This window comes from Balaenoptera physalus, assembly GCF_965194825.1.
Source record: "Balaenoptera physalus genome assembly, chromosome: 16".
NCBI classification, from domain to species: Eukaryota; Metazoa; Chordata; class Mammalia; order Artiodactyla; family Balaenopteridae; genus Balaenoptera; species Balaenoptera physalus.
Genome location: NC_138898.1, coordinates 87,585,186 through 87,598,185, shown reverse-complemented (window position 1 = coordinate 87,598,185; position 13,000 = coordinate 87,585,186). Strand labels below are relative to the sequence as shown.

Below are 13,000 nucleotides of genomic sequence, written 5' to 3'. Positions count from 1 at the left end.
GAAGCGGCAGCCAGGCCCGCGCCCATTGGCCAGCCTCGCAATAACGCAAACGCCGGAGGCGCGCGATTGGCTGCGGCACGCTGCGTCACCAGCCGGCCTTGGGGTCTCGGCGGGGTCGCGCGCCCGCCCACTTCCGGGGTCTCGAAGAAGCTGAGCTTCGGGCTGCGGTGGTGGGGCGAGATGCCCGCGCTGCCGGGACCGAGGCGGGCCTGCAGACCGCCCGCCGCCCCCCCAGGACCTGGCTGGTCGCCCCCTAAGACCGCCCGCCACCCCCAGGTCCATCCGCCGGAGCAGGCGGTGTGTTCTCTGGGCCGCAGGCGAGGAGAGGGGCCGGGTCGGGAGGTGCCTGGGTGCGCGGCTCTGCAGGGACCGGAGGAGGGGGGAGGGGAGCCGGCTTCTGGGCGCTTGGTCTCGGGCATCGAAACAGGTGTCTAGGTGGTTTCCATCTAACTGAAATGTCTGAGTACACATAAAGTTTTAACCTTCTTGGGAGAAATCGTGACTACGGCATGGTGTGGTAGCAATAACAGGTCACCGTTTTGTTCAGGCTCTTGTGTTGCCAATGACAGAAGACCTAATTCGAGGTAGCTTATATAGTAATACTGCCATGTGAGCGCCGGCTAGGTGCCAGGCTCTGGTGTAAGTGCTGTACGTGGACCTTGGGATGGAAAAAGAAAAATAAAACCAAAAAAAAAAGGAGATGCGACTGATGAAAGGCCAGGCACAGCCAGACAAAGGTTGAAGCAGTGTCACTTGGACCTAGAGTCCCTCCCTTCCTCTCTGGTTCTTGCTCCTTCCTGAGGACGCACTGGGGAAGCCCTCCATGGGTTGACTCCAGAGGGAGAAAAGGCAGCAGCCTCTGATTCACCCTGGATGGCATTATGGAGTCTTGTGTGTGATGAGGGAATGGCATTTGTGGACTGGCTTAGTCTGGAGATGTGGGTTGTTATGGATGATATGTTTGTGTCCCCCCCAGAATTCATACCTTGAAACCCTAATCGCCAGTGGGATGGTGTTTGGAGACAGGGCCTTTGGGAGGTAATTAGGTCATGAGGGTGGAGCCCTGATGAAGAGACTAGTGCCTTCATAAGAAGAGACACAAAAGACCTCACGCCTCTTCCCCTTGTGAGGATACAGTAAGAGGGTGGCTCTCTTCAAGCCAGGAATCAGGCTGTCCCCAGACGCCATCTCTCCTGGTGCCTTGATCTTGGACTTTCAGCTTCCAGAATTGTGAGAAATATTTGTTGTTTAAGCCCCCAGTCTGTGCTATTTTTGTTGTAGCAGCCTGAGCTAAGACCCATAGCATAAGAGCTCAGCCAGACAGAGGGGGTGGTTCCTCAGAGGAAAATTAGGGTACTATTAGCGGGAGCGGGAGTGGCCGCTAGTCTGCAGAAACATTAGTCTCAAAGTAGAGACCACTGGATTCTGTTCTGTGTGTGACTCTTTGTAGCCATTTCTTCTCGCTGGCCTTGGTTTCTACTTTAGAAGAAGCGTGAATTCGGAGCTCTCCAAGGTCCTTGCAGTGCTCATGGGCTGTGACAGAGTTCAGTGCCAGTTTTCCTGGATTCAGGGTCTGACCCAGTGGACTCTCTGGGGACCCATGTTCCTCCCCATCGGCCACCCCCACCCCCCAGTCCTTCCAGCCTTCACAGAGCTGACCCTTCAGTTATTGTCAGGAGGTCTGCATTTCTCTGCCCTCACCACAACTGATTATCCTCATTCCTATTTCTGCTTTTTTATCTTAACTTTCATTTCCTGTTTCTTTTTTTAAAAAATTTATTTATTTTTGGCTGCATTGGGTCTTCACTGCTGCACACGGGCTTTCTCTAGTTGCAGTGAGTGGGGGCTACTCTTCGTTGCGGTGCGTGGGCTTCTCATTGCGGTGGCTTCTCTTGTTGCGGAGCACGGGCTCTAGGCTCTTGGGCTTCAGTAGTTGTGGCACGCGGGCTCAGTAGTTGTGGCTTGTGGGCTCTAGAGCGTAGGCTCAGTAGTTGTGGCGCACGGGCTTAGCTGCTCCGCGGCATGTGGGATCTTCCCGGACCAGGGTTTGAACCCGCGTCGCCTGCATTGGCAGGCGGATTCTTAACCAATGCGCCACCAGGGAAGTCCCCATGTCCTGTTTCTTCTCCATCCTAACCCTGCCACTTCTCTCCTGGGCCAGACACAGTGGGTTCAGGTTCCAGGCCCATCACTTAACTATGTGAGTCACTCACTCTCTGAGCCTGGGTCCTCCTCGTCAGCAAAATGGGAATAACACCACCACCTGCCTCTTTGGGTTGGAGGGAGGATGAAGTGAGAAAGTGCATGTGGAGCATTTACGGCGGTGCTTGGCACCCACAGGGCGCTCACATATTCCTAGTATTATTCTTATCATCTCTGTGTAGCTGGGTTGGTGCACTTGCCATTTGCATCACTGCTTAGTGGAAGTTCCAGAAACACTTGAGCAACAACCCTGGATCCAGCACCCTCCCAAATGATTGATGGAGAGATGCTTTCAAGGTGACGCACGTTACCGTGTATATTCTGGTATTTGGGACAGGGAGGGATGGCTGGACTGATGCCAGGATGGGCTGGCTAGACTTTCCCAGTGGTTGCCCATCAGCCACAGGCAAGAGCTCAGGCTCTTCCCAACAGCTTTCCCCCCGGCTCCACGTTTTGTGGTAGCCTCGTCTCCCGTGAACCTATAAGCTTGAGCCTTGGCAGAAGTCCCTATGCGGGCCCTCCCCACTCCGTCAGACCCCTAGGCTTCGCCCATGCAGCTCCCACTGTCACAACGTCCCACCCACCTTCCTTCTTCCACTGTCCATTCTCATTCAGGCTCAAGTCTCAAATCAAAGGTCAAGTCTTACTGAACCCAAGGGAAAGCAGATCTGCGTTATTACGCCCTCATACTTTGTACTTTCTCCATTCTAGCCCCTCACATGTTGTACTGTAATTGTTTGTCTTCCCATCTGTCTCCCTGACCACACTGTGAGATCTCCAAGGGAGTGCCTTTCTTACTGACATTGGAATTTCCAGAGCTTTACCATTGCCTAACACACAATAGGTACTCAATTTTTATTAAAGGAATGAATATCCCTCCCTCAGTCCCCCAGATAATGGGTAAGTCATGCACTAAAAAATGTTGGAAGAGCCTGAACAAAAGGGGTATAGATTAGCAGAACCGGCCCTCACACATCTCAGTCCCCTGCGTCTCCCCCCACCTCCACCAGCACTGTGCGTGGCTCTCTTCACCCTCTCATGACGCAGTAGGCTCTCCGCCATGTGCCAGCTGGAGGTGGCCAGGTTGTTCCTAAACTCTCTGATGGCATATCTCTTTGTTAATCACTGTTTGAAGTTTCCTTTCTCTGTGGAAACTATTATTCACTCGGAGTAACCTCTTACTCACAAGTGGTACACAGTGTTTTCACTTTAGTTCTGCTTACAGTCATTCCTCCCGTGTAAAGCCAATCAGTCAGATGTCTGCCGTGAGCCTGGTACTCCTAGGGCGGGACCCTGGGCAGACTGCCTTCTCCAGGTCCCTTCTCACCACTCAGCCGGCGGTGCCCAGCTCCTGGGGTGGCCCACACCGCACAGGTCCTTCCTTTACACTCTGCTAACGAAATTAATTTCAACACTTTCGTTTTTCCTTTGATACTTACGGTGCTAGATGAAGCAGCTAAAAATGTGCTGTTTCCCCCATCTCTGGCAAAGGGAAACTTGCAGAAACGGTCTGTAGAAAAATGCAACTCAAAGTTCATGTGCACGTCCAGATTCACATATCCAAGTACAGGCGACGATGCCTTGAAGTGAAGACGTGATGTTTTTGTGTCTAAGAGAAAACGTACAAAACCTCTAAAAGCAAACAAACAAGAGTGAGCGAAACCTGGAAGCCAGTGAGAGTCGCTGCCCCAGCCGCCTGACCCTCGCCCAGTTATGCAAAGTCATGTAAACACAGCCAAGTCAAGCGTTCATTTGACAAACATTTTAGGAGTGCTTACTCTGTGTTAGGCTCCGTGCAAGCGCCGTTGGGAGTTCAGATTGGTCAAGAGAACTTTTCACCTGGAGCTGAAAAGGTCCAAGAGGGGAGAGAGAAATACATTAGAAGGCAGGAAAGACTGTAACCCGTAAGGGTTTTTTTGAGTTGTGTGTATAAAGGCAATTAATTAGGGGTTAAGGAGGAGAAACTGATAAGGTCAGGGGTGAAGTACGAGGGTCAGGAGTAGACCAAGAGAAGACCCAGGGTAATTTGCTTAGCATAAGCTATGCTCCAGGAAGCAAAATAAAACTTGCACTCATACCTTCAATCCGTAGTGTAGGGATGTGGGTCTCTGTATTTATCTATTATCTGCCAGAAGCTTCTTAGGCAGGACCCACCTTCCGCTTGCTTTATGTGTTACCCTGCGCTACGCCACATGACGGCTACTGGTCGACAGCAGTTTGAGGAGCTTCTAATGGCACTAAACTCGCACAGAATGTTCAAAAGCAGACCACCAGGGACTTCCCTGGTGGCGCAGTGGATAAGAATCCGCCTGCCAATGCAGGCGACACGGGTTCGAGCCCTGGTCCGGGAAGATCCCACATGCCGCGGAACAGCTGAGCCCGTGTGCCGCAACTACTGAGCCTGCGCTCTAGAGCCCGTGAGCCACAACTACTGAGCCCGCATGCCACAACTACTGAAGCCCGTGCGCCTAGAGCCCGTGCTCCGCAACAAGAGAAGCCTGTGCACCGCAATGAAGAGTAGCCCCCGCTCGTCGCAACTAGAGAAAGCCCGCATGCAGCAACAGAGACCCAACGCAGCCAAAAATAAATAAATTTATAAAAAAAAAAACCGTTGTCCCGTAGACCCATTCAGTGGCAGAGCTGAGACTGATGCCCAGGGCTATGTACATGAACTTTACTGTCCCTTCCATCTTGCTTTGGCCCCGGGGGATGGGACGGGTGGTGAACACTGGTCACCAGTGGCAGCGTTCTCACCCCCTTGCATGGTTGCTGGTCTCAGATCCCACATGAACAGAGAGCTCACCCTGCCTGGACTGGAGACCCCTGGCAGGAAGCTCCTGAGGTCCCCTCGCAAGAATAAGTCCCAGCAGCAGCTCTTCAGTTACTTGCAAGCCAATAAATGTGCAGGTGCAGAGAGAAAAACTCCAGGCTCCTGCTCTAAAGAGCTTGCTGCCTACCCTCCTAAAACACCAGCTGTATCTTACTGCTACCTTGAATGCCTTGCATATAAAATTCCTGAATTCCTCTTTCTGGTCCCCCATTGTATTTCCAAGTATATATTTTAGGGGTCAAGTACTCTGTGTGAAATCTCTTTTCCAATTTATATTTTACAGTTATGGTCACGCCTCTTTCCCCCCAAGTAATAAAGCTCATCTATTAAAGGAAGGCTTAGAAATGCAAATTTCGGGGTTGTTTGACAAGCTACTTCACTGCCTGGTGTGGTTCTTTGGGCATCATGGTAAGTACTTGACAGATACTAGTGAACGGTGAGAGGTGGGGCAGGTCGTGGAGAGAGAGGATGAATCTGATTTAGGTATTGAGAGGCTTCCATAGGTTACCTAAGATAAATGTCTCCTGATCCGAAGGAAGGCCGATTAAGGAAAGCTGCCTAAAAGAAATTCCTCCGGAAAGTGAAAAGGACCAGCAGGGGGTTGGGAGCAGCAGGGGATCCCCAACCAGGGCCTCTGACCACCAAGAAGGCAGGCGAGCTTGCCCTGAAACCACACAAGGAAGCCACTTCCATCCCAGGTAGAAAGGAGTCAGTTGGATAACTGTGTATGTGGGCCAGGGGTCTATGAGAGCCCAGACCCTCGTCCGCACTTGACCAAGGACGACCCTCGGGCCCAGGGTGGGAGGTCACATGGTGGGTCCAGAGGCAGCTGGGGTTCACCCTTCAGAGCCTGGCTCCTGACCCCTACACTGCTGCCTCTCTGAGCAGTTTTCTGATTTCTCTGATGGGGCGACAGTTTAGCAGAGGCTGGAATACAGTAAAGGAACGAGGATGTGGCTCTCTCGGGGGAGAGGGAAGTGGACAGAGGGAACGTCAAGTGCAAAGGCCCGGGACCAGCAGGGAGGCCAGGTGGCTGGAGACCCGGCGCAGGACACCTTGAGGGAGATGGCCCCTGGGTCTACGGCAAAGCCACAAGCTCATAGTGAAACTCCGAAGGGAACCGTTACTATGATGTGTACACAAAGGGAGTTGTAACTGCAGAAGATGGGGGAGTAATAGACCGTGTTTAGGTTTCACTGATTTCATTGAGTAGGTGTGGCAGACAGACCTTAGAATGGCCCCCGAGATCTCTGCCCGCCATATAACCCCCTCCCTTGAATGGGGGCTGACCCGTGACATCCTTCTAGCTGGCAGAACACTGTAAAGAGAAAGGGATTTTGCAGGTGTAATTAAGGTGCCCAATCAGCTGATTCTGAGTTAATTGAAATGAAGATTATCCTGGTCGAGCTTGGCTTAATTAGGGAAAAGCCCTTTGAAGAGAGACTTGGCTCTTTGACGCTAGGAAATCTCTCTCCTGCTGTCCTTGCAGAGGCAAACAGCCGGGCTGTGAACAGCCTCCGGGGACCGGGGGCAGCCTCTAGATCCCAGGGCAGCCAACAGCCAGCAAGAAGCCAGGACCCTCAGTCATCAGCTGCGAGGAAATGAATCCCGTAAACACCTTGCATGGGCCTGGCAGCGGATTCTCCTCACTGAGACCTCCAGGTAAGAATGCAGCCCGGTCAACCCCTTGATAGCAGCCTTGTGAGACCCTGAGCAGAAGACCAGCTAAGCTGAGCCCAGACTCCTGACCCACGGAAACTGTGAGATAATTAATGGGCATCGTTTTCAGCTGCTAAACCTGTGGTCCTCTCTTGTGTAGCACAGAAAACTAACACAGTGGGCGACTGCTAATGTATAGGTACGCTGTCCACCCCACGCCCCGCCCCGTCCCGATTATAAAGTGGTGCTGTGTACTTGTTTCTGTCTGTGTAAGTAGAAACCGGTAAAGGCATGGACCAAGGGACAAAGCTAGTGGCTCCCAAAAAGCAGGAAGTGTCCACACTGGTGGTCACTCATGAGAACCAGGAGGGGTCTGCCCCAGCACTCACACACAGAAGCCAGGTAACGAGCAGGCCCAGCAGGGTGTTCCCAGATCCTGCGCTCCCCGGGTGTCCTAAAGAGAAACCTTAACCACGAAGATTCAACCCTTCATTTCTGGGCGATGGAATTTCTAGATGGCCTTGCTAATTTTAATGCAATACTAATAAGACACACATAACTGTTTAATAATGCTAACAGATCAAGTCACTAATTCATAATGACAGGACCAGGTTAGTCAGTCGATCAGAAAAACCCAGAGATGGATACGTAGTCCTGTATTACCAAGCAAGATTTTACAAATGCATCGTTTTAGGGGAGACACAAGGTGGCAAAGAATTAAAACCTATGCGAAGGGTTTGAGCTTTCAAATCTGATCGATGTAGCAAATGGCATTTACATATAAACAGCAACTTTCATCTGATGGCCTTGGGAAGAGCCGTCTAGGTCCAGCCCTATCCAGGAATTACTCCATCTATAACCAAAATGCCTTAACTCGGCTGTTTAGAGATGGTATTCTTCTCTGGGGCCGTCAATCCTGGAAAAATATCAAAGTAAAGATAGCTGTAACCCGAAAAAGGTATTTGAAAAAAAAATAAAGGAAATAACGAAGATGTTAGTTAAATCCATGATGTTGATATTTGGAGTAAGAAATTGGTTTTGTAATCATCACATTAATACAAGCTTTATCTGCTGTCTGAGGTGTTTGCAATATTCCAAAGAATCAGCCATGCCATATTTATAACTTCAGGTTACATTGTTTAAGAGAATTACTTTAATTTATTTGTAATCGTTGTTTAGATGTGTGAAACAAAGAAAGATGTGTAAAATTTGGTTCATTGGACATGAGAGTTACATTGAGCAGTAAACAAAGTGCAAGGAGTGTGGATGCTCCTGGGACAATTGGGAACCCCATCAGCAAGTGAAGGGGATCCGGGTATGGAATCCCAGCTGGGGGACGTGGCCTTCCAGCAAGCAGGGACATATATTGATCAGACAGAGGACAGAGATCATGGGTATCTCAGTGGAGGAGCAAAGATCTCCAAGTGGAAAAAACAAATTGCGCAACAAGACAGAACACGTCCCCACGTGGGGAAAAGGCAACCCTAGTCTATTACATATACATGTAACTGACAGGAAAGGTGACAAGATCCACTCCACACCATTCACCAAGACTGCTGGGTGGGGGGCAGCAGGGGGACGGTCAGGTCTCACCGAATGTCAATGCTTGATGTGCCGCTGCCCTGTGCAGGGGCCCCAGGCAGCAGCCGGTGTTCGGAGGCAATAACCACACTTGGCTGATGGTCGCTCACTCGGTGCCACGTGCCGTGTCCTGGACCTCTCACAAAGATCGGGTGAGTACGTGCTATTAGCACCTCATTTTACAGTTGAGGAAACTGAGTCACGAGTGGGCTCCTCCTCAGCAGGCTAAGGAGACAGAGGAGTGGACCCCAGACTGCCTGACCTCCTGGCGCCTGCATCGTGGAGGCTCGTAGGCATGGTGTGAGGGGCGCCTGGAGAGATGGGAGGCCTGCAGGTGACAGAGGCCAGGACCCGCAGCCCCGAGATGGAAAAGCAGGCTGTGTCGCCTTTAAAAGAAAGACCACACGATTACACCTCCAACAGGCTACAGGTAGGAAGACAGGAAGGAGACGGGTTTTCACGAAAGGCCACTCCTCCTAAATGAAAGAGGGGTAAGGGTTACGTAGTGGGTAGCGCCAAAGACCAAAACTTACGCTACAGCACCCAGCTCTGCTTGCTGTAAGGATGTGCACTGCAGGTAACAGCTCAGTTTGCCAACGGGTTCCTTGCGCAAGGCGGTTCGTGGTAAGCATCTGGGAACCCTCCCACGCAGCACACCTGTTACCGCTTTCCACCTGCAGCAGCTGAAAGTACGGACAGCCCCGGGAGCACAGGACACGCCCCGGACTGAGTGCACGCCTCTGGGGTCCTCCCGCCGGCTCCCTGCACAGACCCCGGGTACCCCCTCCTCCTGGCGGAGGTGCACGACCCCACTCCCCTTTCCTTGGGTCTTTGTCAAAACTGCAGAAGGAACTTGTCCTCAGAAAGTAAAGGGAGGAACCCGCGAAAGCAAACGAATGAACAGCGGCCCCATTTGAGGGGGGCCAGGCTCCTGGAATTTCAGGGGTTATTCGTGTCAGCATTCTCCACCCCTCCAGTCCCGGCTGACACTTTCTAGGGACACAGGAAAAAGCCTGACGCTGGGCCTTTGTCTTTGGTGCCGGTCACATTTTGTCCTCACCTGAGTGGCTCTCCCGCCCCTTCTGACCATAAGTTATGGTTTTCATCGAGGATCCCCTGGGCAGTGCTCTTAAACGGGCTTCTCACCGAACCCTCCCAGCTCCCAGGGTGAAATCTGGTTGGTGGCACCTCGAGCCTCTTCCTTGTGGCGGGACTCCAGGCTCAGAACCTGAGAATCTTGGATTGTGAGCCAGCATTCTGTCCCCACAGAGGCCCGGCCCTGCCCAGCTCCTCCCGGCCCTCCTGTCGCACGATGGCCCTGCCCCCGTGGCCTTCTCCATCACTCCTTCATGTCGGCCCCTGCCCATCTTCTGCTGCAGCGTAAGGGGACTCTTCCTGGCCCCCGTCCTCAGGCTCCCGCCCACCGCCCAGGGGCATCTCACTGACGCCAGCCATGTCCACCGTGCAGGCAGCAGGTAGGAGCCACCGAACAGGGCTGGAGAGGGGGGCCAGGGTGGGCCTGGCCGGAGGAGGGTATGGAGCAGGTGGGGTGGGGGAGAGGGGCCCTGACGGCAGAGGCGGCCTCTCCTTCCTGAGGACCCCTGCCCTCTGTCTTCCGGGCCGCTTGTTTTACAAAGCCAGGGCCCCGTGACGACGTGGTTTCTTCTGCTTCTCTCTGCGGCCTGCAGGAAAACTGAGTTATGTGGCAGAATAGAATAATGACCGAGAGAGCAGGAGACCAAGACTCTCCCAGGCCCTGCAGGGCCCCTTAAAAATCACTCACGATGGGGGGAGGCGGATGGGTGACCCACAGAGGTCCCGCCCTGACCTAAGGAAGTGACCTCTCCCCTCAGCTTGGGAGTGGTCATTTGCTTGCCCCCAACCAAGGAAGATGCCTGGTTGTCACCAGATTCAGTGCTCTGGTAAACGGTAACGAGTCCACTTGGCGGCAGATTTCAAAGGGAAGTACTTTCTGTAAATCTGAGTAACTTTCACTGACGCCTGGCAGAGGGTAGAAAATTTGAGCGGTCCATCATTTCCCCTGAATGATACTCTGTAATCACAGAAAACACCGAGTGAGTCCCAAAGAGCGGTCGTCATCTTAACGAGTGTCTCCCCTACTTCCTGGGCACTCTTGATTTTATAAAACCAGGAATGGCCTTCTGGAATGGTCCAGACCTATTTCTAGCCTGAAGCGGGGGTGAGGGTGGGGTGGGGGACACACCTCACAGTCTCTGGGCCGGAGCTCAGTCTGGAGGCAGAAGGACCTAGGTTTGAACCCTCACCTGGGCAAGTGACCCTGAGTTCCATTAGACATTCATTGAGCACCTACTACATTACAGGCACTGGGGAGACAGAGATAAGATACAGAGGGTTCAGTGGACCCAGCTCAGTGGGGATGTGGCCTCTTTCCTCCAAGTTGGGGGTGATACCTGAGTATCACGGCCTTGATACGAAGTATGAGTCCCCACAGCGTCCAACGCACAGCAGGAGCGGGACACACGTTGGTTTCTCCCTCGAAGTTCCATTTAGAATTGGCGATTCTGTCATTCGGGAAGGTGATGGGGTAAAACTGCCCCCACGGAAGAGAGGTTGTTGTATTTCTGAAAGGATGGTGGACATCTTCGTGTAAGAAAGCCCGGCTCCCGGAGGTGAAGTGACTTGTCCAAGTCACACAGGGAGTTTGTAGAACCGTCAGGATGGGGACCGCATGCCTCCTCAGCATCCAAATGTGGCTGAAGTTTTCTTGGACTCCCCCTGCCCTCAGTCAAGAAGTCCTGGAGAAGCACCCTGTTCTTTTACTCTGAATGTGGCAGACGTAAAAGGTGTTCAGTTCATCTTGCGTGTGGTTGCCATAAATGTGTGGACTTTTGTGTTTTAGCTCATCGTTAGTCCAGATACATCACTGACATCTATTGATACTGCAGTGCTTTTCAGAGGTTTTGAGTACAGCTGCTTGGTAACTTATTTAGCTAGAAACTTTCTATTCAGAACTCACTCTCTGTTCTTGCGAGAATTGCTAGAAAATGTTGACTTAAAGAGATGCTTCTGTGTTTCATTGCACAAGTAAGTGTGTTCTACCGGGCAGGATTATGCAGTGAGGACCACCTCTTAGAGACTGAAGGGCGTAGTGTGGGTTTAAATACAGTAATACATCCAGGCAGACTCGGAGGTATTTTGGGTTTGGTTCCAGACCACCGCAATAAAGCGGGTCACACAATTTTTTCTTTTCCCAGTGCATAGAAAAGTTATGTTTACAACACACTGTAGTCTGTTAAGTGTGCAATAGCATTAGATCTAAAAAAACAATGTGCATACCTTAATTAAAAAATAATTTATTGATAAAAAATACTAATCCTCATCTTAGCCTTCGGTGTGTCGTAGTAGTAAGATTAAAGATCGCTGATCATAGATCACCATCACAAAGATAATAATAATGCAAAAGCTTGAAATATTGGGACAATTACCAAATGTGCCGCGGAGACATGAAGTGAGCAAATGCTGTTGGAAAACTGGCGCCGACAGACTTGCCGCGGGCCTTCAACTTGTAAAAAATGCAGGTCTGCAAAGTGCAGTGAAGCAAAGTGCCCTCAAACGAGGTCTGCCCGTGTATTGTACTTGTGATAAGACTGACCTCGTGATTTGCATGAAATTGTTGTTTGTGTTGTGGAAAAACATCTGTGCTTAATTTCTAAAATATTTAGAAAGATTTTCCTGGTAGAACTGTAAGATTTGCCATCAAACGGAAAACTCGGTTTTCATCTAAGGTAAACATTTAGCAAATATTTGGCAAGGGCTTTCTCCAAGCCAGGCGCTTGTAATCAGTTACAGCCTTGAATTTGGAAATGATATTTGCTTCCTTTTTTTTTAAATTTTACTTTATTTTTGCCACAGTCCCGACCACGTGAGGGGCCGGCTTCTCAGATGTGCAAGCAGCCCATGTGACGGCTTATCAGCGCTTCTCAAAGCCTGCCAGAAGGGGCGCAGTCCCGGTTTTGGTTTCCTTTGGCTACATCTGAGGACAGTCCTTGGTGACAGTCAAGGTCTGGAGGACAGTGGCACCTTCCCTGGCCCCTGGCCAGGGGCCAGCACGTCCCCTACCCGACAAGGTCCCCTGCTGAGTGCTCCCAGCGAAAACATGTACGGATAGCAGTTAAAATCATATTCTCACTTCTATGGAACTGGCAATGCTAAAAAAACTCCTTTGTTAATGTATGCGTGATATAAAAGTGGATTGGGAGCAGAATTTCAGAGACCTGAAAAATATGCACAGAGGAAGGTATGTTTCCAAGCCTTCTTCAAGAAGAAAGCGTTTCTGTTAAAATCAGCACACGGTGGCTGGCTTTTCTCTCATGCGTTTGTCATGGAGGCCACGTGCGGGCATGGTTAGGGTCACCTGTGCTGGATCAGGGATCCAGAGATCCACCTTCCGTGGCCGGGAGACGGCGGAAAGGTCACGGAACCTCTCTGTGCCTGGGTTTCCTCGTCAAGCGATTGGGGGATGTTGGTGCCTACTTCTCGGGATGGCCCCAAGGATGAGCTGAGATAGGAAGTAGCTTGGAGGTGAGGTTACTCCCGGAGGCTGGCCTTGCTTCCTGTTTCATATAGAAAACAGAAGCAATCAGAAGCGAGCGTCGCCTCCCTCCTCCCGCCCACCTGCCCGAGTGCCCACGTGCTCCACCTTCTCCCGCTTCTGTGGGTGGCTCGTCTGGGACTCTGCCAGGGACC

The 13,000-nt window shown here is 51.6% G+C and overlaps 1 protein-coding gene across 2 annotated transcripts; it reads left to right on the top strand.

Moving 5' to 3' along the window:
• The first annotated feature begins 6,523 nt into the window (after nucleotides 1–6,523).
• On the top strand, nucleotides 6,524–12,599 carry LOC309644824 (uncharacterized protein). 2 transcript variants are annotated; one of them, XR_014254617.1, is made up of 4 exons: nucleotides 6,524–6,694; nucleotides 8,497–8,702; nucleotides 9,542–9,747; nucleotides 10,615–12,599. XR_014254617.1 is itself a non-coding variant. In XM_082428931.1 (4 exons), exons 2-4 carry the CDS (start codon nucleotides 8,592–8,594, stop codon nucleotides 10,196–10,198), a joined length of 390 nt encoding a protein of 129 aa, XP_082285057.1. In that variant the 5' UTR covers nucleotides 6,524–6,694; nucleotides 8,494–8,591; the 3' UTR covers nucleotides 10,199–10,608. The 2 variants fall into 2 exon arrangements, 1 of the variants encoding a protein (XP_082285057.1); XM_082428931.1 differs by lacking the exon at nucleotides 10,615–12,599 and adding an exon at nucleotides 10,126–10,608 and having other exon boundaries at nucleotides 8,494–8,702.
• The last annotated feature ends 401 nt before the right edge of the window (nucleotides 12,600–13,000 follow it).

Coding starts and splice junctions, on each gene's coding strand:
- LOC309644824 (XM_082428931.1), top strand. CDS start 8,592: ATGGGAGGCCTGCAGGTGACAGAGGCCAGGACCCGCAGCCCCGAGATG. Junction 8,703..9,541: donor ACACCTCCAACAGGCTACAG/GTAGGAAGACAG, acceptor CTGTCCCCACAG/AGGCCCGGCCCTGCCCAGCT. Junction 9,748..10,125: donor GTCCACCGTGCAGGCAGCAG/GTAGGAGCCACC, acceptor CTCTCCCCTCAG/CTTGGGAGTGGTCATTTGCT.